The 24,152-nt window shown below is 40.4% G+C and overlaps 1 protein-coding gene and 1 long non-coding RNA gene across 2 annotated transcripts in view; one reads left to right on the top strand and one right to left on the bottom strand.

The window, feature by feature from the left end:
- LOC144260163 (uncharacterized) overlaps nucleotides 1–24,152 on the bottom strand; it is an 83,011-nt gene that overhangs the window by 11,477 nt on the left and 47,382 nt on the right. The window contains exon 3 of the long non-coding RNA XR_013345002.1: nucleotides 16,480–16,614. This is a non-coding gene — a long non-coding RNA (uncharacterized LOC144260163). The remainder of the gene's footprint in view (nucleotides 1–16,479; nucleotides 16,615–24,152) is intronic.
- The window catches only part of RALA (RAS like proto-oncogene A), a 50,294-nt gene that overhangs the window by 14,457 nt on the left and 11,685 nt on the right, over nucleotides 1–24,152 (top strand). Inside the window, exon 2 of the mRNA XM_077811008.1 lies at nucleotides 23,338–23,488. Within this exon, the coding sequence (XP_077667134.1) occupies nucleotides 23,375–23,488 (114 nt within the window). The 5' untranslated portion in view covers nucleotides 23,338–23,374. The remainder of the gene's footprint in view (nucleotides 1–23,337; nucleotides 23,489–24,152) is intronic.

Here is a 24,152-nt window from a genome sequence, read left to right as displayed (position 1 = left end):
ACCAATGTGAGGAGCCTAGGTAACAAAATGGAGGAACTAGACTTCCTGGTGTAGGAAGTGAAACCAGATGATATAGGGATAACAGAAACATGGTGGAATAGTAGTCATGACTGGAGTACAGGTATTGAAGGGTATGTGCTGTTTAGGAAAGACAGAAATAAAGGCAAAGGTGGTGGAGTAGCATTGTATATTGATGAGGTAGACTAAAGAAATAAGAAGTGATGGAATGGATAAGACAGTCTGTCTGGGCAAAAATCACATTAGGGAAGAAAGCTGCTAGAGCCTCCCCTGGAATAGTGCTTGGGGTATGCTATAGACCACCAGGATCTGATTTGGATATGGATAGTATTTACTTCATTAAAAACATTAATGGGAATTGTGTGATCATGGGAGGCTTTAACTTTCCAGATATAGACTGGACGACAAGTGCTAGTAACAATAGTAGGGCTCAGTTTTTCCTGGATGCAATGGCTCATGGATCCCTTCACTAAGTAGTTGCGGAACCAACAGGAGGGGATGCCATTTTAGATTTCTGAGGAGTAGTGAAGACCTCATAGAAGACCTGGTTGTAGGGGACAACCTTGACTCAAGTGATCCTGATGTAATTCAGTTCAAACTAAATGGAAGGATAAACGAAAACAGATTTGTGACCAGGGTTTTTGATTTCAAAAGGACTAGCTTCAAAAAATGAAGGAAATTAGATAGGGAAGTGGATTGGACTGAAGAACTTGTGGATCTAAAGGCAGAGGAGGCCTGGAATTACTTCAAGTCAAAGTTGCAGAAACTATTAGAAGCCTGCATCCCAAGAAAGGGGGAAAAATTCACAGGCAGGAGTTGTAGACAAAGCTGGATGAGCAAGCATCTCAGAGGTAATTAAGAAAGACAGCTTACAAGGAGTGGAAGATGGGAGGGATCAGCAAGAAAAGCTACCTTATTGAGGTCAGAAAATGTAGGGATAAAGTGAGAGGCCAAAAACCATGTAGAGTTGGTCCTTGCAAAGGGAATTAAAACAAATAGTAAAAGGTTCTATAGTCAAATAAGAAGAAAACAAAGGTGGGACCACTAAACACGGAGGATGGAGTGGATGTTAAGGATAATCTAGGCGTGGCCCAATATCTAAACAAATATTTTGCCTCCGTCTTTAATGAGGAGTTTAGGGATAATTGCAGGATAATGAATGGGAATAAGGATATGAAGGTAAATATTACCACATCCGAGGTAGAAGCCAAACTCTAACAGCTTAATGGGACTAAATCGGGGGGCCCAGGTAATCTTCATTCAAGAATATTAAAGGAACTGGCACATTAAAAATTCTTGCTAATGGACTTGCAATTTCATGAATCTGTAAACTCGGGGGTTGTACCATATGACTGGAGAATTGCTAACATAGTTCCTATTTTTAACAAAGGAAAAAAGTGATCCAGATAACTAAAGGCCTGTTCATTTGACATCTGTAGTATGCAAGGTCTTGGAAAAAATTTTGAAGGCGAAAGTAGTTAAGGACATTGAGGTCAATGGTAAATGGGACAAAATACAACATGGCTTTACAAAAGGTAGATCATTCCAAACTAACCTGATCTCCTTCTTTGAGAAGTTAACAGATTTTTTTAGACAAAGGAAATGCAGTGGATCTAATTTACCTCTATTTCAGTAAGGCATTTGATACGGTGCCACATGGGGAATTATTAGTTAAATTGGAAAAGATGGGGATCAATATGAAAATTGAAACGTGATAAGGAACTGGTTAAAGGGGAGACTACAATGGGTCATACTGAAAGGTTAACTGTCAGGCTGGAGGGAAGTTACCAGTGGAGTTCCTCAGGGATCAGTTTTGGGACCCATCTTATTCTTTCTATTACTGACCTTGGCACAAAAATTGGGAGTGTGCTAATAAAGTTTGCAAATGATATGAAGCTGGGAGGCATTGCCAATACAGAGGAGGACCAGGATATCGTACAGGAAAATCTGGATGACCTTGTAAACTGGAGTAATAGGTTGAAATTTAATAGTAAAAAGTGCAAGGTCATGCATTTAAGGATTAATAAAATTTTGTTATAAGCTGGGGATACATCAGTTGGAAGTAATGGAGGAGGACAACTACCTCAGAATATTGGTTGATCACAGGATGAGTATGAGCAGCCAATGTGATGTGGCTGTGAAAAAAGCTAATGCGGTCTTGGGATGCATCAGGCGAGGTATTTCCAGTGGAGATGAGGTGTTAGTACCATTATACAATGCACTGGTGAGACCTCATCTGGAATACTGTGTGCTGTTCTGGTCTCCCATGTTTAAGAAGGATGAATTCAAACTGGAACAGGTACAGAGAAGGGCTACTACGATCTGAGAAATGGAAAACCTGTCTTATGTCATGTTTACTCCTTCTCCTCCAGCACCAATGCAAAAGGTTCTGCAGATCGTATGGCTCCTATGTTGTGTCTGAAACCCCACGAAAAGTATGAGGATTGTACAGGTGTAAATGGTGGGCTTCTAGTAAATCTGTTGCATGAGAAGGAATAGAATTCAGCTTGCATTTTGGTAGAGTTGGCTATGTAGCAGTAGCAGGATTAAAACAGTGAAAACATTTCAGTTAAGTAGATGACTAAAGGACGGACTTGTGTAAGAGGGTGGCATTTAAGGAATTTTCAGAGTAGAAATGCTCTTATAAAAATCTAATTTGGTCTGTGTCTAATGCTGCTTAACTCATTGTTATATTTTTGGGCAGAACAAAATGGGGGCATTTTCTAGTATTAACTATAACGGCAAAGTTTGAGATGCTAGTCTATGGTACCATGTCTGCTATTGGTTTAACCTTGTTCACTCTTAAAATGTGGTCCTTTCTCAAAGAATTCACTCCTCTCCAAGCGGGTTGCAGGCTCAAACTAATTGTATACCCCAAATTTAAAAAAAAAGGACCAAATAAATGATGCCAGAGCTAAACAGATTAAGAGGCAGAGGCAAAAAAGCATCCTTTAAAAACTGGAAGTCATATGCTAGTGAGAAAAAGTCATGTAAAAGTGTAATAAGGCAGGCCAAGAAAGAATTTGAAGAGCAGCTAGCTAAGGACACAACACATTTTTTTACATCAGATGTAAGAAGTCTGCCAAACAGGCAGTGGAGCCCTTGGACAATCAAGGTGCTAATAAAGCAATCAAGGAAGATGAGGCCATTGCAGAGAAACCAAATTATTTCCTTGCTTTTGTCTCCTCTGCAGAGGATATAGGGGAGATCCCCCCCGTACTCAAGCCATTCTTTTTAGGTGACAGATGTGAGGAACTGTTGCAAATTGAGGTCAGTAGAGGAAGTTTTGGAAAAAAATGATAAACTATAATTCACAGAGCAGACTGCATTCACCCAAGAGTTCTGAAGGAACTCAAATATGAAATTGCAGAACTAACTGTGGTACCTATTGTATCGCTTAAATCCACCTCTGTACCAGATGATCAGTTGTTCTCCAATGTGGTGCTGATTTTTCAATAAAAGGTTCAGGGGCAAAAATTGCAGATCTGCAAGCCTAACTTCAGTACCAGACTAATTTTGTTCTTTTCCATAGTTTCCAATCATCAGCTACATGTATGCTGGAGAAGAGTCAACACACCTTTTGTGAAGGAAAATGTTTCACCAATACATTAGAATTTGGGGTGGGGGTGGGGGGTCAAGTGTGTGGACAAGGGTGATCCAGTTGATATAGTGTACTTGGGCTTTCAGAAAGCTCCATTTAAACAAGGTCCCTCATCAAAGGCTCTTAAGCAAAGTAGGCAGTCATGGATAAGAGGGAAGATCCTCTCCTGGACCAGTAACTGGTTAAGATGGGAAACAAAAGACAGGAATTAAATGATCAGTCTTCACAATGGAAAGTAGTAAATAGCAGGATCCCCCAAGGATCTGTACTGGTTCCTGACCTGATATGGGAAAAGGGGTGAATCATGAGGTGGCAAAGTTGCAGAGAATACTAAATTACTCTAGATGTAGCTCACAAAAGCTTATACTCAAATAAATTTGTTAGTCTCTAAGGTGCCACAAGTACTCCTTTTTTCTTTTTACTCTAGAGAGTTAATCTAAAACCGAGTGCAAAGAGTTACAAAGGGATCTCCCTGTGGCTAGTGACAAAACAGCAGATGACAGTGTTAAGTGCTAAGTTATGCATGTGGGGAGAAAGTTATCTACTTTTTTATATATAAAATGATGGGGTCTAAATTAGCTGTTCTCACTCAAGAGATCTTGGAGTCCTCATGGATAGTTCCCTGAAAACATCTGCTCAGTGTGCAGCAGCAGTCAAAAAAAGATCAATGTTAGGAACCATTAGGAAAGGGATAGAAAATACAGAAAATATCAGTACCACTATATTAATCCATATTATTCCCACATTTTGAACTATGGGCAGTTCTGGTCATCCCATCTGAAAAATATTAGAACTAGAAAAGGTGCTAAGAAGGGCAATACAAATTTATTAGGGATACAAAACAGCTTCCGTATCAGGGGAGATTAGAAAGACTGGCACCATTTCTCTTAGGAAAGAGATGACTAAAGGTGGATATGAGAGAGATCTATAAAATAATGAACAGTGTGGAGAAAGTAAATAGGGAAGTGTTATTTGCCCCTTCACAGTACACAAGAACCACAGGGTCGGACATTAATTGGGTAACAGGTTTAAAACAAAAGGAAGTACTACTTCACACAGTGTACAGTCAACCTGTGGAACTCGTTGCCAGGGGATGTTGTGAAGACCAAAAGTACTACTGGGTTAAAGTTCAGGATGATAGGTCCATCAATGGCTATTAGCCAAGTTTGTCAAGGATGCAACCCCATGCTTTGGGTGTCTCTAAGCCTCTGACTGGCAGAAACTGGGTCAGGATGAAGGGGGAAGGATCACTTGATAATTGCCCAGTTCTGTTCATTCCCTCTGAAGTATCTGTCCACTGTCAGATACCCTGGGCTAGCTGGACTAATGATGTGACCCAGTACGGCTGTTCTTTTGTTCTTCTAAATGTATCTTGCAGGCTTTGGCACCCTGTTCTTAAGTAACCTTAATTGGACAAAACATCTTTAGACAGTTTAAGTTGTAAGTTCTAGCAGATCATTCTTAAATTATTGATAATGTGTTGCAGGTTTCAGGTTCTGTTTCAGTTAATAAATATGATCTCTTTGCTTTAAAATGTAAGTGATTCTTTAAATGCAGATATTGTAGTGCTTTTACTTTTTAAAATTCCTGTAGGAAGATGGTGTCAGACTTTTAAATTGAATTCTCCCCTCATCTTTAGTGTAATATGCAAGCAATTACATTTGGAAAGCTCTGCTATAGTACTGAGAGGAAAACCAACTTTCCTATCTTTATTTCTGTCAGGGAAAAGAGCAAAACCACCTAATATAGTGTTCCGGACACTAATATATAAACTACCCTTGGACTATTAATCTACAGCTTCCTTCTAGGACAGATTTCAGATCTAATACTTTTGATTCCACCCCCAGCATGTCTTAGGGCCATAGCTAGTAAATTAGCTATTACATGGTATCCTATCACTGCCAAATTTATCTTGAACCTTGCTTAGGCCTCACAGTAGAATTTGAATCAATGACATATATCATAGCTTTTACATCTATTTGGATGGGTAATTTTCATTACCAAGAAACTTGTAGGTTAACTTCAAATCTAGCTTGAAAAGGCTTTAGTTTAGCCCTTTGGGAAACACTAAAAATTCAGGAGGGGAGAGAATAGTCTGTGTTCTGATTTCCTCTTACATCCGTAGTTGTATGCTGTAACATTATGTGACTGCTTGTGCTCTTGAGCCAAGTATTCAAAGGTTAATTGTAAGTCTTGGTGTGTCTACACTCCCCATGCGAAGCAACCTGTGCGCTCAGTAAAGCCCTCATAATGAAATCCTGTTGGTCGTGAATGAAAAAATCAATATCTAGAATTTCAGGAAAAGCAGTTTGCCACTGACTTGTGTAAAATAGTAGAGGGAGAGTTCCCAAACAAATACATGTTAAGGCTGAATAAGTACTATGAGTTTACACTAGTATCGTGAGGTAGTCACTCTTTTTTTGCTTGTAATTAGATGGTAAAGTCTTTGATTTTTTTTCTTTAATAGAGTAACCTGTTCTCTCAAGTGAGAATTCACTAGTGAAATTCAGTTACTGTAGCTGGATATTTGCTCTGAAAAAATTAGCCATCTCTGGAAACACAATCCAGTAGAACCCTACACTGGATTCAAGATGAATGCCATGTATATTGTACTCTACACATTCAATAACTAGCGGACATGTAGGCCAGCTGTAACACTTCGCAACATAACATTCATAGAACATTAATTTGGTGGCATCATCTTAACATGGATTGGGTAACAGGAGCCCTGTCCCACATGCCAGCATTTCCTGCACTACAACCTTCCATGCAAAAGTGTTGGCATTTTCAAGAGTACTTGTTTCCGGCCCCTTTTATCAATCTCTGTAGCCACTAAAATAGATGTTTGCTTTTTGGAGTACTGTTTACAGGAGCACCCAGTTATGATTGAGACCCATCGTATTTGGAGCTGTGAACAGAAATAGATTTGGCATCTACCCAAAAACCATTAATTTGAAAGTGTTTAATCTGAACCTTGAGAAATTGAGAATTACATTCACAAATCAGTTGTTCTCGATGTCTGCTGAAGGTAGGACAAGCAGTAATCTGCTAAATCTGCAGCAAGAGATTGTTTACTTAATAGCAAAAACTCTCACTCTCTAAGAATAGTTATGCACTGTAGCAGACTTCCAAGAGAAGTTGTGGAATCCCCATCACTGAAAGTGTTTAAGAACAGGTTAGACCAGAGGTGGGCAAACTACAGCCCGCAGGCTACATCCGGCCAATGGGACCATCCTGCCCAGCCCCTGAGCTCCTGGCCTGGGAGGCTAGCCCCCAGCCCCTTCCCTACTGTCACCCCGCCCCACAGCTATGCTACTGTGCGGGCAGTGCTCTAAGCAGCATGTCTCGCTCCGGCACAGCTCCCAGACGTGCTGCTCTGAGCAGCATGGTAAGGGGGGGGTGGAGTGAGATAAGGGGCTGAGGGTTCTGGGGGCTGGTAAGGGGGCTGGGGATGGTTGCCCTCCCTGGGACCCTATCCAATTAGGGGTGAGGGGTCCTGGGAGTGGATGGTCAGGGGATGGGGAACAGGGGCAGTTGGATAGGGCAGAGGTTCTGTGCAGGGGGAGGTTAGATGGGGGTGGAGTGCTGGGGAGTTAGGGGCAGAGGCCCTGGGAGGGAGCAGTCAGGGGACAAGGAGCACAGGGGTGGGGGGAGAGTCTGAGGGGGGCAGGAAGCGGGGAGGGTGGATGGGGGCAGGGTCCAGGCTCTTTGGGGAGGCACAGCCTTCCCTACCTGGCCCTCCATACAGTTTAGCACCCCAATGTGGCCCTCGGGCCAAAAAGTTTGCCCACCCCTGAATTAGACTGTAAGTATACCTGATTCTCAGTGCAGGGGGCTGGACTAAATGACCTCTCTATTTTGTGATCTAGTGGGGCCAGAGGGCAGCAGGAGAGTGATCGATGGGAGGTATATAAGCCCGAGGAAGATCAGAGTCTTATTCTCTGTGGACTAAGGAGAGGTTAGTACAGGGTAATTAGAGCACCTGGAGCCAATTAAGGCCCTGCCCAAGACCTAATAAACCCCCTGCTTCAGTCAGACAAGGGAGAGGAAGGAGAGTTGACTAGAGTTGGAGGAATACTGTTAACCAGGGGAAGGGAAACCCTGCCCAAGCAGAAAGAGGGTAAGCAGCCTGCAAAGCTGCAGGGGCTGGAACCCCGAGTAGGGGGCAGGTCCTTCCCCACTCTTCTTCCTCCCCCCACTGGGGCACAAGCAGAACCCACAATGCCCAAGAATAGGGGCAAGGGGCAGCACCCTGATCCACCATGCTAAGGAAAAGCATGGGACCCACCACAGTAGCATTGGTCACTTGCCACAATTTCTGTTAATTAATCTGATGCTTAATTTCATAGTCTGTACAAATATCCTGAAAGTGAGGGTCATGTGTTCTGATGGTTTTGTCCTAATACTATATGGATTGCTAACTAAGCAAAATAACTCGAAGTTGTAGCAAATTATTCACTCTCTTCTAATAACATTAGAATTGGTTTTCATTGTGACATGCTATGTTGTGTATATGTAAAAATAGCCAAGCAATGCCATTGTAAATGCCAGAACCAAACACTGTACTGTAGATTGGCTAAACACTACTGAATTCACCAAGGTTTTTGGCATATTGTAGACTTGTTAGGTGTGTAACTTCCATTTCTGTGTTCTGGCCTTTGCCTGAATAGAACAAGTTCTTGATTGATTAGCTATCACATGATGGAACTTGTACAAATGTCATGGATAACTTCACCTGATAGACGTTATTTGGCCTGTGTTATACAGGCATTCTGGGCAGATCAGTGGTCCTTTATGGTCTTAGAACTTACAAACAAACTTTCATTTTATCTAGTAGGGTGAAATTCAGCCTGACGGGGTTAAACTTTTTCATTCAAGCACAGTACAAATATTGGCATTAATATTTGTGGTGGTCAGTAATTCACATTGTTCCTGATTTTGGGACATTCTTAGTGTATCTAACTGTTAATGTTCCAGAGTATTACTTTGGAAAACTAAACAGTAATAGTGTTAAAGCAACTGGGAGTCTTCAGAAGGAGTTTGTCAATGTGACATAGCTTTTGTATGTATAGGAATGTGGAATAAAACTACAGTAGTTTCATGACACTATGAAAGTAATCAGATACTTTCACATGCCTCTCTTCCTGCCATTCAAATAAGTGGGGAGCAAAGCTTGGGCAACAAACATACATGTCTTGAGATCTAGTTCAAGTATTCTTCCAGGAAAACACATGAGGCACGTATTTATATGGTCCCCTTCTTGGTCTTTCCTCCTGCATCTAGGCAGGATTAACTTCATGGCCACATGACTGTAATTCCAGAATGCAAGATCAGATTTCCATGTGTTTGTTGATTTGTGTGTGTGTGTGTTCTAGGGCTGTTGATTGATTGCAGTTAACTCAAGCAATTAACTCAATCATGATTAATCATGCTGTTAAACAATAGAATACCAATTGAAATTTAGTCAATATTTTGGGATGTTTCTCTACATTTTCAACTATATCAATTTCAAGTACAATACAGAATACAAAGTGTACAGTGCTCACTTCATGTTTTTATTAAAAATATTTGCACTGTAAATTATTTTTGCAGTTCACCTAATACAAATACTGTAGTACAATCTCTTTATCATGAAAGTTGAACTTACAAATGTAGATGTACAAAAACCTGCATTTCAAAAAAAAAAAAAGTAAAACTTTAGTGCCTACAAGTCCAATCTACTTCTTGTTCAGCCAATCACTCAAACAAATTTGGTTACCTTTTGCAGAAGATAATGCTGCCTGCTTCTTGTTTACAATGTCATCTGAAAGCAAGAACAGGCCTTTGCATGGCACTGTTGTAGCCAGCATTACAAGACATTTACATACCAGATGAGCTAAAGATTCATTTGTTCCTTGATGCTCCAACCACCATTCCAGAGGACATGCATCCATGCTGATGACAGGTTCTGCTTGATAACTATCCAAAGCAGCATGTCGTTTTCATCATCTGATGCAGATGTCACCAGCAAAAGGTCAAGTTTCTTTTTTGGTGGTTTGGGTTCTGTAGCTTCTGCATCAGAGTGCTGCTCTTCTAAGACTTCTGAAAGCATGCTCCACACCACACCCTTAGATTTTTTGGAAGGCACTTCATATTCTTAAATCTTGAGTCGAGTGCTGTAGCGATCTTTAGAAATTTAACATTGGTATCTTCTTTGTATTTGTCAAATTTGCAATGTAAGTGTTCTTAGAATGAACATGTGCTAGGTCATCACCTGAGGCTGCTATAATATGAAATTATATGGCAAAATGCGGTAAAGCAAAGCAGGAAACATACTGAACTCCTTGGGAGAGAATTGTCAAGAAGTTAATTAACATTTTAACAAGTGTCATCAGCATGGAAGCATGTCCTCTGGAACATGGCTGAAAAGAGGCATATGAATCTTTAGTGCATCTGGCATGTAAATATCTTGTCATGCCACTACAATAGTGCCATGTGAACACCTGTTTTCACTTTCAGGTGAAATTGTAACTAAGTGGGCAGCATTATCTCCTGTAAATGTAAACCAACTTGTTTCTCATCAATTGGCTGAACAAGAAGTAGAACTGAGTGGACTTGTTTTACATTGTTTAATTTTTGAGTGCAGTTAGGTAACACAACTACATTTGTAAGTTGCACTTTCATGATAAAGAAATTGCACTACAGTACTTTTATGAGGTGAATTGAAATACTATTTGCTTTATCATTTTTACAGTGCAAATATTTGTAATAAAAATATAAAGTGAGCACTGTACACTTTGTATTCTGCGTAACTGAAATCAATTTATTTGAAAATGTGGAAAACACCCAAAAATATTTAAATAAATGGTGGTCTATTTAACAGCATGATTGCACTATTAATTGCAATTTTATTAATCATGCTTAATTTTTTTAATCATTTGACAGCCCTAGTTTAGTCACAAAATAGACTGCTTTTTGTGCTGTCCTTGATCAAACATCAAATACAGGTGGTATATATGCAACTGTTCTTGAACTGACACTTCTGGCTGTGTTCATGTCACTGTTACTCTTCCTATGTGAAGTGGGAATTTTCTATCGTTTTCATGCATGGTAGTGACTTGATTAGGGATTGATACCCAGTGGATGCAAAAGGGTTAAGTTGCTCTTTCAGTGCAGAACAGGAGACATGAGGTGGCTATGTCATAACTGTCTGGGGGGGTGTAAATGAGTCATTGAGGACTGGCTGACACTGACCTATATTAATGGAGGATCTAGAAAGACATGAACCCCATGAATATTTGACACCTAAAAATAGAAAACAATGTGAAGTCAGCATGGGTCAGCAGGAAGAGAACAATGGACTAAGAAGTGACAGGCTAAGAGCTGACATTGACAGACATGACCGCTTATCTGGGACTGGTTTCAGAGTAGCAGCCGTGTTAGTCTGTATTCGTGAATAGAAAAGGAGTACTTGTGGCACCTTAGACTAACAAATTTATTAGAGCATAAGCTTTGGTGAGCTACAGCTCACTTCATCGGATGCATTCAGTGGAAAATATAGTGGGGAGACTTTCCACTGAATGCATCCGATGAAGTGAGCTGTAGCTCACAAAAGCTTATGCTCAAATTTTAGTCTCTAAGGTGCCACAAGTACTCCTTTTCTTTTATCTGGGACTGAGATACACAGGGACAGAACCAGAGAGGAAACTAAAATGGTTCCATGGAGAGCCCTGGCTCGGTCTTACCCTTTGCTTCTTTATACTACTAACCTAAAAACTTCCCAGTACTGTGTTCCAGTTTACTTTAAAAAACAAACGCACAAAAAACCCTAATCTGTTTTCAAAAGGCTGTCTGGTGTCATGACAGATAGGTGCATTGATCTCTGAAAAGGGCAAAATGTCCCTGAACACGAGTTTTTCTGTGGGACTTACTAGTCAGAGCTCATGGTGTGAAAGAGGAATGCTGGATCCCAGATGCTCAGTCTTGGGGCAGCAGTGTGGCCATGTGGCCTACTGTTTAGGGAATAGTGGGACACTTAGTAGGGTCTGGCATGCTGAAGTGGGATCAGGGGTCTGTTTAAAAGGTAGGGCATAGCACAGATCCTGTGGATCTGTGACAACATAACATATATGAACTACTTTATATTGAGCATGCTTGTCTAAGAATTGGTTATGGTTTATGTAGAGAGAACTGTTCTGAACATTATGATGCCTCTCATATTTTTAGAGTTCTTCACGATGGATCTTTCCAAGGTGATTTTGCTTGTAAATTTGTAGATCTTTGTGGCCTTAAAACAAGCATAGACTTGCCCACCATTTTACTAGTAATCTTCAAATGCCTTAAGAAAATTAGTATATGTTGAATTTGGCACTGCCGCTTCCTAGGATGAATTTACATGGGGGAAGCTAGGACACAGCCAATGTTCTTTAATTAGTATACTTATCTTTTGTGCACACAGATCTAGACACAAGTTAGTAACATGTAAACTGTCATGTCTGAAGATACCTGTGGATTTTTTGGTTTTTTGTTTTTAAAGTTGCCTGGGCTGCTAAAGTAAGCTTGCTCTTAGAAGTAACCTTAGTGCTATCCTGTTTGACCTTTTCCATTTTAGTTCTTACCAACTTGGTTGTACAAAGTCTTGCAAATATGCCATGGAGTACTAGGAAAACTGGTTAGAAATCAGCTTGAGTATTCAGCTAGTGCTAATTTACACTGTTTTCCTATAGTTTCACTGTATGTAACCAATCCTTTACTTTTAGGACTCCTAGGATATGGCGCCCGTTCCTTGTCATCTCAGGCCATCTCTTCACATTTGATGCCTTTAGGTTTTGTTCTGATCACTGCGTGGCTCCACTATGAAATCACCGTCTTATATTTTTTGGCATTTTGTGGGGCACCTTGACAAGGTTGTGATAAAACAATTAGCTTTACTGTCCATTGGGGTGATACTTTTTATATTTACTGTAGGATAAAATATAAGGAAAAAACTGCTAAAGCTTTTGAGATGCTGTGGTGACAAATCTGAAATGATCAGATGTAAGCTTGACATCAAATCACAAGCATGTACAGGCTAAATTTAAAATTATTAATATCTGAAAGGTACAGAATTTGGAACTTCAGTCCAAGATGTGGTGGTGGTTTGGGATAAACTTCAAATGCAGAAAATATAGTAAGCCTGGTCTGCAAAGGCCTAGATGCCTAAATATCCTTTACATGACCGGAAAACCCACCTTGTTATATGTACAAGGAAATTCATAAAGCAATGGGAGGGCAAAGGTTAAGTATATGATGTTAGCCTGTCAACAATGGAAGAACTTGGAACCATATCTACTGTAATTACTATAAATTTGAACATCTGAAGCAATTGTTAACTAGGAAATGCCTGTTTTGTTCACAGCTTTAACAGTTACTAACAGAGGGGCATTGCTAACTCTTGCATGAATAGCTTATAAGTAAACTAACAACTTACTTGCACCCTTTTCTGCACTCTTAAGTTGAACACTTAAGTCTCCAGTTTTAGAACCTTAATGTCCATCCTATGAAAAAGTTTGAACAGTCAGTAATTTTCCTGCTGTTTTAGATGGGACTGAGGAAGTAGCTTAATGAAATATTTCTCAGAAATCTTCTCTTGTAGTGTGCCAAGACTGTCTTAGTTTAACAATGACTTTGTTCAGTATCTTGGAAGAATACACCTCCTTTCATTTAGGAAGTTGCTGCTTAATTCTAACTCTTGGCTCCCCAAAGGAGTTGACGTTTAAAGGTACTCAACCAGCTGCATTACTAGGAAACATCCAGGTAGAATGGACACTTGCCTTGTCTCTGTTAATGCCTCAGTGATAGTGAGGAGTTGAGCTCTGAACTTTAAAGAACAGTAGAGCTGCAGGCACCTGTAGGAGCTCGTGAACTGTCACCCATGCGTTGATTATCCTGTGCACTGGAAGCCGATTTAAATCGCAAAGAAGGATGATGCAGATGATCTTGGGCTGAGCATGACTCTTGAAGTCTTTTGATAAGATGACAAGACACATGACCTTATGCACCTGGGATTTGTATAGTCCTTCTCTGTATGGAAGGATGCGGCTTTTTAAACTGTGAATTTAGACAATCGAAAATACTGCAAATCCCTATGTGGATACTTATTGTGGTTTAAATGGCTTATTTAGGGTTATTTTAAATTAATTAGGACCAGGATTAAGCTAAACCAAAAGGTTCCACACAGATTCTCACCAGTTTAACTAAACTAGTACTAGTTGGTATAGCTATCAACCCCAAGTAGTCAAAATTGAGCGGCTTAAATCAGAATGTCTAAAAATGCTTGGGTTCTGTAGGCTTTAACTATACTGGTACAACTGCCCAAAGTGGACACAGTTGTCAGTATAAAGGTACTCTATACCAGTGTAGCTTACTACTGTGCAGGAAGGGAAATGAGCTAAACCAGTCATAAAGCACCTTTATATCAGTTGCTTCTGTAGGCTGAGCTCATGCCACTTCCCAGAGGCTCCTTCCATTCCCCATCTCTCAAAACCTCAGTACCACTTCCCAGAGGCTCCTTTCATTCCCCCATCTCTCAAAACCTCAGTGTCCCCCATTCTCATTACAATGTGGTTGAAGCTGTTGACTGTAACTAGATTCAAGGGACTTAATGTTCCCAATTACCCTCTTTTGGCTTTATCACCAAACTAATAGGGTTCTACCTGTTCAGGCCTAGAACATTCCCTGAAATGTTCCATGTGGCTAGATGCAGCATTCAAGCTAACACATTACACTCAACTTTATGAAATTAAGACCTCACATTGGTTGGCCAACAATAGGCAGTTTACCAGAAACTCGGGTAATTGTGAAGCAGAGCTGGTTAAAGAACTGCATTCTGTAGCAGTGTAATTAACTCCTGCAGTGAATAAATGGCCTGGGTAATTTTTGACTTTCATGTTTAGGTGTTATCCCAAAGCAAATTTTTTATTTTGTTAGAAAACCTATCCTATACAGTCTGTGGCAGTCAGTGTATATGAAGTTTTTTTTCCTTTGCTGTTATAAACTTTCACTCTAACTCTGATACCCAAAATGATCCAGGAACTTGTGGTGGTATCATTAGTCTGAATAGGATAGCAGGACATCAGAAACTTTACAGCTCATTGGGACATAAGAGAAGCAAACTGGCAACTCCCTGAAGAGCTTCTTTAATTTAGATGTTTGAATGATTTCCATTTCTCTCAATGTCATATAAATTAGAAGTATCCTCAGGTTGCCAGCCCTGTTAATTTAGCAAATTCTGTATCTTCAGTATACTGTGTTAAGATTTGAGATTCCTCTTTATGCACTTACAAGCCACCTGAATGTGTTACAGTGGCTGAAAATTAAAATCTTGTACTAAAAATGTAATTCTCATCCACAACATTCTGCAGTTACTGATCCCATAACTGCCTTTGTGATTTCCTGAACTTTATCTGCAGGGTTCAGATTTCCACAACCATGTTTTCTCAACTACAGAGTCTGAAGATGGCAAACTGTGTCTAGGTTTGCTGCCAGACAGTCACAGCAAAGGAATTTTCATAATTTCTGGCTACTTCTAAACTATGCAGTGATCATATAAATCCTTCTGTCACTGGAGAATCTGACATCAGTATTCATGTGTCACAAACATGAATACCTCAATTTCTAACCCCATGCTTTTGTACTACTAACCCTCCCCCCCCACTAGCTTTCAAGGAGCCAAAATAAGATTAGGTATTGGGTTAAGTAGGACAGGGACATCAAACTGAGGTTTTACTGTGTTCGTAAGCACACAGGAGGGGAGTTCTGAGGTGCAGGCATGAGAATGCACGAGTATAACAACTTGAAAGTGATTCCTGTTAAACTTGAATCCAGAATACATTTATTATCCCAAACTAGCTAACAGTTCTCAACTTGTTCTAGAAATTTTCTTTATTTCAATAAGATGGGGAGCTTACTCCACCAAGGAAAAAATGACATCCCTGCCATGAACAAAGGGGTTGCTCATGGTCATGTTTCCTTTGTTTACATTTTTCAGCTAGTAGAGAAAGGAATGAGGCCCTTGTAAGGAATGGGTGTGCCTAATTTCCTATGAAGATACTCCAAAAGGGAGAGGACTAAGACAAAGCTCAGCAGGTATAGGGCATTGAGAGACCTCAGAGGAAAGAAATAACTGACAAGTCATGTGAAAAAAAATCCTACCAGAAATCTTGAATGTAAGTTTGCATTGTAATTTATCTCCATGGGTCAGATGCCCATGTTTTATAGCTAGTTCTATTTTGCTGTTACTTTCTGAAACTTTTGTCCTACTTACTCTAGTCTAATACAAGGAATTTATTCCTACAAATGAGAAGACTCTGAAACGAACAAGCGTGCTTCATGCTTCAAAAAAGCTTAACTTAACCCAACATTTTCTCCTCATGGACTTGTTGAACCTAAATTGGAGCACACCATGCTGAGTGGGAGGACTTTTTCTGATAAACTGGGAGGCATTTTTTGGAGCTTGTGCCTCTTAAAAATTTCAGTGCAAGAGTCAGGCATGCATCAAGGAAGAAGCAAATATGCATTTTATAGTCTGTAAATTTTTCTGTAACTAATGCATTTAAGCACTATAGGAATAGGTTCTAATAAAGCTTTAAACACTATGTAATCCGATAGTCTCTTTATAGTCCCCATCAGACCCTTGTTTCTACCCAATAACTCCCAAGAGTTATTTTCTGAAGACTTACGGCATATGTCGATGGTTCTCAAACTTCAGTACTGATGACCCCTTTCACATAGCAAGCCTGAGTGCAACCCCTCCTTTATAAATTAAAAACACTTTTTTTAAATATATTTAACACCATTAAATAAAGGTAAACAAAGCGTCTCACGGCCCACCAGGGACTTACCCTGAACAAGCCGCTAACCAAGTTTGGGAACCTGTGGTTTCGACAATACCCTTTTCATTGTTTTCTGAACTCTGGCCTGTCATTTTCCTGGTATTGAGGTACATGGAACGGAATGAGGAGGTAGGATCTGAGAACCTGTAGGGAATAAGGAGATGACATTGTGCCTTTACACACAGTGGGCATTGTGACATGGTACTACAATAAACACTTTTGAAGCAGTAATGGTTGCTACACAGGATACCTACTTCCACAAAAGGAAACTAAGTTAAGCCAGTTGAGTTCTACTTTTCCAGCCACAAACGCGCACCTTCCCAGTACCAGACATCACGACCATAAGTATTACTACGTTTCACCTTTCCTGCATATATGCACTTACTAGATTTTTTTCTCTCCAAACATAGCCATAGCCAGTTACTACAGAGATCCACACCTAGCAGTGGGAGAAAAATATGGTAAAGGGCTCTGCAGAAGAGGGTGAGGGAAGGCAGATTTCCCTCAGGTAGACAATGCATCAGAGCCTACGTTGTATGGCTGTGCTGGTAAGCTATGTCCTTGCCTTAATTTAGTTGCTTTTGTAAGCTTATCAGGTGTGGGGTAGGGGTGAGCGGTGTAGCAAATCTAAATGCTTTTAAAAATCTTACTGGGTTTTTATTAATGGAGTGGGTGGGGAAGTGGACACAGTCAGCAACTGCATTATCCCCCTCAGAGGTCTGTTTTCCATCAGGAGCTGCACATGAACTCTTCTCTGCTGTAGAATGAAATCAAGTGTAACTCATAATGATTATGGCTTTGTATGCTCAGCCCTCATCAATCAGGCTTGTGTGCAGTGTATAAGCCTTCAGTTAGCGTGGATAATAGCTAAAAGTGACCTGAATCCAACATTGAAAAACTACCCACTGCACCAGATCAACTTGGGACAGACCTCTTTACCATGGCTTATGTAGATAACCCTTTTCTTTCTATGTCAGTGAAAAGTAGGGCTGCCCAGGGAACACTTCAGCCAGAGCCCTGATTAATATACTATTAAATATATAAAAAACCAAACTACATGAATTCAAATGGAATTAAAAACTGTGAAACTTCACACCAGTTGGCCACCTACTTCTAGAGGAAACCTCACTAGTCCTCTGTCAAATGTGGTCATAAGTTTGGAGCTGCTACCAGGCACCTCCATAATTTGCTGTGGTTTCTCAGGTTTCTTCTAATATTGGTGCTTTTCAGCTTTGTCTCATGGGATGTTTGTTCCAGAATGTGTTTCCACGGTCTAGCTTGCATTTTTCAAAGCTGACTCTTAATTTCCTGTTTAACTCCTCCCTTAGTCCTTTTAGGTGTTCAGGACATGTTAGTTTAGTTGAGCTGTCTTCTGGATTACTAATTTAATTAAGACCTTAATACAAAAACTGAATACTGACCTGGGAACTCTTCCCATAGCAAACAATACTATATTGTAATTGTATATGACAAACTTAAATGATCTCTGATAAGACTTAAACTCTATATAGCAAAATTTGTATCTAAATTAATCTTCATCTCATCCATTTGTAGGAATGCAATTCACTGGTACTTGAAATCTGCTGCAATAACTAGGATGACGTGGTGACTCAAAGATCATGGTGCTAATTGGTTAGCCAATCTGATTTAAGTTCGCACCTATTTCCTTGATTCAAGCTGTTATGCTTTTAGGGACACTGTCAAGGCTTTTGAAAATGACTTGACTACCAAAAAAGCTTCTGACACTCTTTTAATTGCAAATACTTTAAAATTTATATGCAAGCAGAAAAATCCTTATGGCCTTTAAACAATAGACTATAGAGGAAACAATGATTACAGACAAAGTGCTATCACAAAGTAATTTGAAACTAACAATTTCTCTTACTTCCAGGTATAGTACTCTTAAAGTGGTGTCACTTTTGGACAAATGTGAATTTCCTAGTTGACTGTCTCTTTAAAGTATTGCAGTTGTCTTCAAAGACACCGTAGTCTAAGGGCATGGCTACACTGGAAACTTCAAAGCGCTGTTGTGGGAGCGCTCCTGCGGCAGCGCTTTGAAGTGCGAGTGTGGTGGAGAGGTCTCCCATCGCTCCTGGTAATCCACCTCCACACCTCTGAGCCAGCAAGTTAGAGCGCTATAAAATGTAAGTGTAACCAAGTCAATCAGAAATTCCTAGGTATTGGCATTAATTATGGCCTGCAGAAACATGTGCATGTCAGTCCCATTGAATTCAGCTGAACTACTCACCCAGTGTCTGTAGGAAAGATCTTTAAGAAAAAAGATTAGCATGAAGTGTCCAGTCTTATTTGCTCTAAGACCATGTCTACCCATACAGCACTGCAGCAGCACAGCTGCACCCTGACTGGTGATGACTCTGCCTATGGGAGAGAGCTCTCCCATTGGCATAAAAACCCGCTTCCGCAAATGGCAGAAGCTATGTCGACTGGAGAAATTCTCCTGCTGACATAGCGCTGTGCACACAAACACTTACGTTGGTGTAACTGTGGCATGGGGCGGGGGGGGGGTTATTCACAGCCCTGAGTGACAGAGTTTATGCTGACATAAGTGTCTTTTATACTTTATCAGGCTTTAAATGTATACACGTCTTCATCCAAAATTGACTTGGTAAAAAACAGAAATATTGTCACTCTGTAGCTGTTGGATATTACCAGGGCTGGCCCACAACATTTTGGCACCTGAGGCGGGGAGCTCAAATGATGCCCCCTTGCTTGGGCCAAAACTTTGAAAGGTCTCAATTCTGCCTTCTTCCTGTTCTCCTCCCATGGTACTGCTCTGCTACCTACCCCAATAAAGGAGAACGAACAACTTAAAATACTTAAAATTTTTGAACAAGGCAACACTTAGATTTGCTGTTCAGGCATTTGAAAGTTAACTTTTCTTGTCTGCATAGTAAACACTGGCATTTTTATCTGTTTGAATAATCAAAGTGGTGCTTTCCGTACCTTCTTGTTTGCAAAGATTTGAACTGCTTCCTGCTGAAGGCCCAGTCTGGGCCAGCTCATGCTCTACTGAGATCATTGCAAGACCGACCAGCCTTTCCTGTGTCATTGTGGAGCGTAGATGTGTTTTATTAACTTCAGCTTGGAGAAGCTGCATTCTCCACTGGCAACAGTTACAGGAAGTGTTAGAAGTATGCACAGAGCAACAAAAGCATTTGGAAAGAGGGTGGTCGTCATCTTTGTGCACATATATTCCAGAACAGCCTTTGGAGTTGATCCTGCTGAAATGTATCTTGAAAGGGCTTTCAGTTGATCACCTGAATCACTCACATCAATATCGTGCATGTAGTCATGTGCCCTGCCTTGCTGGTGTAGGTCTTCAGGTATAGTGAAGAGTTTTGGAATATCATACAACATCCCAAATATATTGCTGTGTTCCTTGAGCAGCATGAAACATTCTTGAACTGTCTGGATTGAACTGTCTGGATTGCACAATCTAGCACCTGGTTAAAGAATTCAACTTTGAATTGTTGTTTTGGGTCTCTTATGGGATTATCCTGTGCCTCATAATCAAAATGTCATCATCTTCGGTGACTCTTATATTCTTGAATGGGTGGGAAAACCGCTTCAGTGTGAAGTTCCTCGGCCAACTTCTGTACACTCTTCAGAATGTTTTGAAATCCCTCATCTGACCGGTAAGACTGTAGGTATGACTTTGCTTTGTCCAGTTGTTCCATTGCTCCAGATATATCAAGGTCAACACCTTAGAGTCTCTTGCTTACAAAATTTATTTCAAACAGTATGTCATACCACAACATCAAGTAACACAGAAATTTGAAGTTCCATGTGTTTCTGGTGATTCCATTTCCCTCTGCCACTGTTCTCCCACAAACAGTTCCTGTCATAGCATTATCCTCCATAATGGTAACTATGGCATCTATCTTCCCAATTTGGTGTTTGATAGGCTTTATCGCCTCCACTCAACTTTCCCATCATGTGGCAATCTGGTTTCGGTGTCAGAAAGGATGTTAGCAGATGTTGCTTCAAAATTTGCTATCGATGAGTTGATGCAGAGAAAAATACATGCTTTGAATTAAATTAAAAAAATTCAGCCACATTAGAAGCTGATGCTGCATCACTGACCACCAAGTTCAATGAATGAGAACTGCATGGGACAAAAAAACTCAAGGGTTTAACCCTCTGATCTGTGTCTGCACTACTCTGTTCTTTCCTCTCATGTTGACACCATTATCGTAGCCCTGACCTCTCATGTCGGCTATCATTTTCGTATCTTACAGCTTTTTAAGAAGCACATTTGTCATATCAGCTCCTGTAGTATCAGTGTCAGTAAATTCTAGAAAATGCTCTGATAGTCACCATTGCAGGGACATTTTCACTAGGTTGTTACAAAACGCAACATAGTCATTTGTTCCATATAGCTGATGTCAGGTGTGCAGTCAAGAATAAGAGTAATATCTTGTTGACTTCAGATTTGCCACAATCTTCTGTTTGACTCTTGTTGCCAGTAACTGTGTGATCTCATTTGGAATTTTTTCCAAGGTAGCGGTGTGTGTACATTTTTTGGGTGGTGACTCTTCTTAGATGCTCCTGGAGTACAGCATCAAACTTAACCATCAGCTCCACAATTTTAAGGAAGTTCCATTGTTTGGGACATTCAGCTGATATGGTTTTGGGTGGCAAGCATTCTCACAATGGCAATGAGCCTTTTCAGAACATCTTGCCAGTAAAGAGAGACTGATGCAATTTTCTCTTGATGCTGATCATCTATGGTGGCCTTTAACCTTAGTCTCATCTCAAGCTCTTTACACCTATGGAATGCTCTCTGGTGATTTGTTGCCTTCTCATGGCATGCCAGACTTCTAGACAGATTTTTTTTCTAGGCCTTTGTTCCTGTAGAACCCAATGTGGCTGGAACACTTGACTGTAAGAGTTTGCAACAAAAGCAGTGGGCAGTATTCTGGGTGTTTGAGTACATAAGCCATGGCCTCTCTACTTTGTCACCATTAGGGATTTCACACCAGTAATGTGTTGGATGCAAACTTCTATTTTCATTGTCTTTGGGGAACATGAAGTTTTTCATTTGCTGTGGCCCATGCAGTACAAGGAAGTCCCCCAAGCTACTGCTCAAGTGGGTCCATAGTTCTGGATCATCTAAACTTAAGGAACTAAACTCACCAGCAGATGTTCCTTGCGCCTCCACCACTCTTCTCTGATCTACGCTTTTCTTCAGGAATGTGCATGGTTACATCCATTTGAGATGGAGATATGGATGCTGCAGTAGCTGCCAGGTCACCTACACTCTGACTAACTGGAAGATCAGGCATCTCCTCACCAATATCATCCTCACTGGGGCCAGAAGGCTCACCGGGAACATGCCTATATATCTCAGGAGAGCTCCTTCCTGCTTAGATAGAAAGAAAGCTTCCTTTGCTTTCTTTTTCTGAATGCTGCCCCAGAGGGGTGTTTCCTTCTTTCACTCATGACAGCTGTTCTATGCTAGCTATAGTGGCTTTCCACACTCAATTGAAGGACAAATAAGCAGGCTGGTGGCAGGGCCTGAGTGAGGGAAGATATCAGTGTCTTAAGGGCCTAACTGGCTCCTACTACTTCAGTTGACTGCCTGTTCTCCTCAAGTGGGCTCAGGGAAGAGGTAGGAAATAGGAAGCTCCCTGAGAAGCTGGTGTTAATCAGTTCAGGCTCCTGGAGATGCTAGAGAGGTACATAGAGGCTCCTCCTCCTCTCTCCCTACAGCTCCTGCTGCTTTGTTCCGTCTCACCTTTTCGCCTGCCTGTTGTCTCTTGTGCCCTCCCTTCTAGCACAGCACTCCACCATCTCTGCATCTAGAGCAGAGAATACATATGCACCAGCAGCAGACACAATTTTCTACACTCTGGGTCCTAGTGGCGCTGCTGCCCCCCCCCAAGCCTGCACCATCTGAAGATGAGTTTGCAACTTGGTATTTTAATCCAAGGAGCAAAGGAGAGTGAGGGAATCAAAACATTAATATTTTAGAAGGATGGGAACACCTCACTTCTATATAGTAGACCCCCTCTTGTTTTAGAAGTGCACTGGCTGACTCTAAAGGGAACTGTCCAGTCCCCCTTGAACAGGGGGCCAGGATGGTACTCACTCACCTAAACGATCAGGAAGGGACCGAACTAAAGGAGCACAAAGATCTTCTGGAGTTTGAATGACCCTTTGCTGACTTCCTATAATACGTGAGTTTACTTGCTGTAAACAGTTGGACCCTAATGTAGTACTTGAATGCACAGTAATAGCATTTTGCATCATAAGGCTGCAAATTAGTTTAGAACCAAATCAAAATATACTTTAAGCTCTTCCACTTTTTGCCACAACTATGCCATTTGATGGTAAGGGGTTAACTTGTGTTCAGATCTGGGTTTTTCATTTTACATTCAAAGACTACGCTAACTGCACTCTTAATTTACTAGGAGTTCTCACTTCCTTCCTTTGCTGGTATAGTACAGCTTGTTTTCTTGTGTGATATTGAGTTAGTTTTTGTCAGAGAAATCTTGCTTAAAAGTATTGCTAGTTTGACCACACAAGTGACTCTTAACCGCATTCAAGAAAACATGCTGTACTCCACAGCAGGTGATTGATCTCTAACTTTTTTGGCTAGTTTGCACTGTTCCATGGGAGAGAGCTTTCCTTGTTGGTTGTTTGTTTTTTTTTACAGATAATCTCCATCATTGTTGTGAAAATAGTAGGAACCCTATAGACATGCAGCACATACCTTAGAATCACTAAAAGAAAACTAAGGATAACAACTGAAACAAGTTTCTTGAATACATATGTCCCTGAAACTAATCTGTTTAAACAGTACACAAGCATTAACTAATGGAAGTACTTTATTTCCCCTTCTAGATTCTGTTTACGTCTGTCACATAGCTGCAATCCAAAAATGGCTGCAAATAAGCCCAAAGGTCAGAATTCTTTGGCTTTACACAAAGTAATCATGGTGGGAAGTGGTGGTGTAGGAAAATCTGCTTTAACACTGCAGTTCATGTATGATGAGGTAAGAATCTAACTTTACAATAAAAATGTCTTGCATCCTACTTCATTTTCAGAAATAAGTGATGAAATGGCTGTTGAATAGCATTAAGCTTATTGATATGATCATTTAAAACTAGTTTTGAAGAGTCCAAATAAACTAGCTTGAAGAATTGAAAGCTTTATTCTATGAATTACCCGTTAAGTTGAACATAAAAATGTTTAGGATTTCTTGAACTCACTTCCCATTTTGAGATTATAAATCTAGTCAAAGCGTAAGTCAGTAGTTTTTCAGATCACTTGTCAATTTGCCCTGTTAGAGCTCATGGAGTAGTATTCCCTACCATATTTGAGCCTTGCAGTCACTAATGTTGTTCGAGCTGTATTCAAGTGTTTAAACTTCAAAAAGCTTTGGTTCTCCCATTACCAAAACTGAGGCTTTAAGTTCCTTTTGTCTATTACAGCTTTAACAATTTCTGCACATACAAGTTCTTGATCATACTTGAAGGCATTTTTTGAATGAGTAACTCTAGCTTCTGCAACAGCACAAAAACTAAGTTAGTGTGCTTTTTTCCCCTGTCTTCAGTAATCCTTCCCAAACTCTTTATATAAACAACTATTGTATGTTCTAATGACCTCCTTAGAACCCTGCAAATCTGCGGATATCTGTGGATGCAGATTTTGTATCC

Source organism: Eretmochelys imbricata, chromosome 2, assembly GCF_965152235.1.
Source record: "Eretmochelys imbricata isolate rEreImb1 chromosome 2, rEreImb1.hap1, whole genome shotgun sequence".
Classification (NCBI taxonomy): Eukaryota; Metazoa; Chordata; order Testudines; family Cheloniidae; genus Eretmochelys; species Eretmochelys imbricata.
The sequence above is the reverse complement of the archived record's forward strand: the minus strand, read 5'-3'. Positions and strand labels throughout refer to the sequence as shown.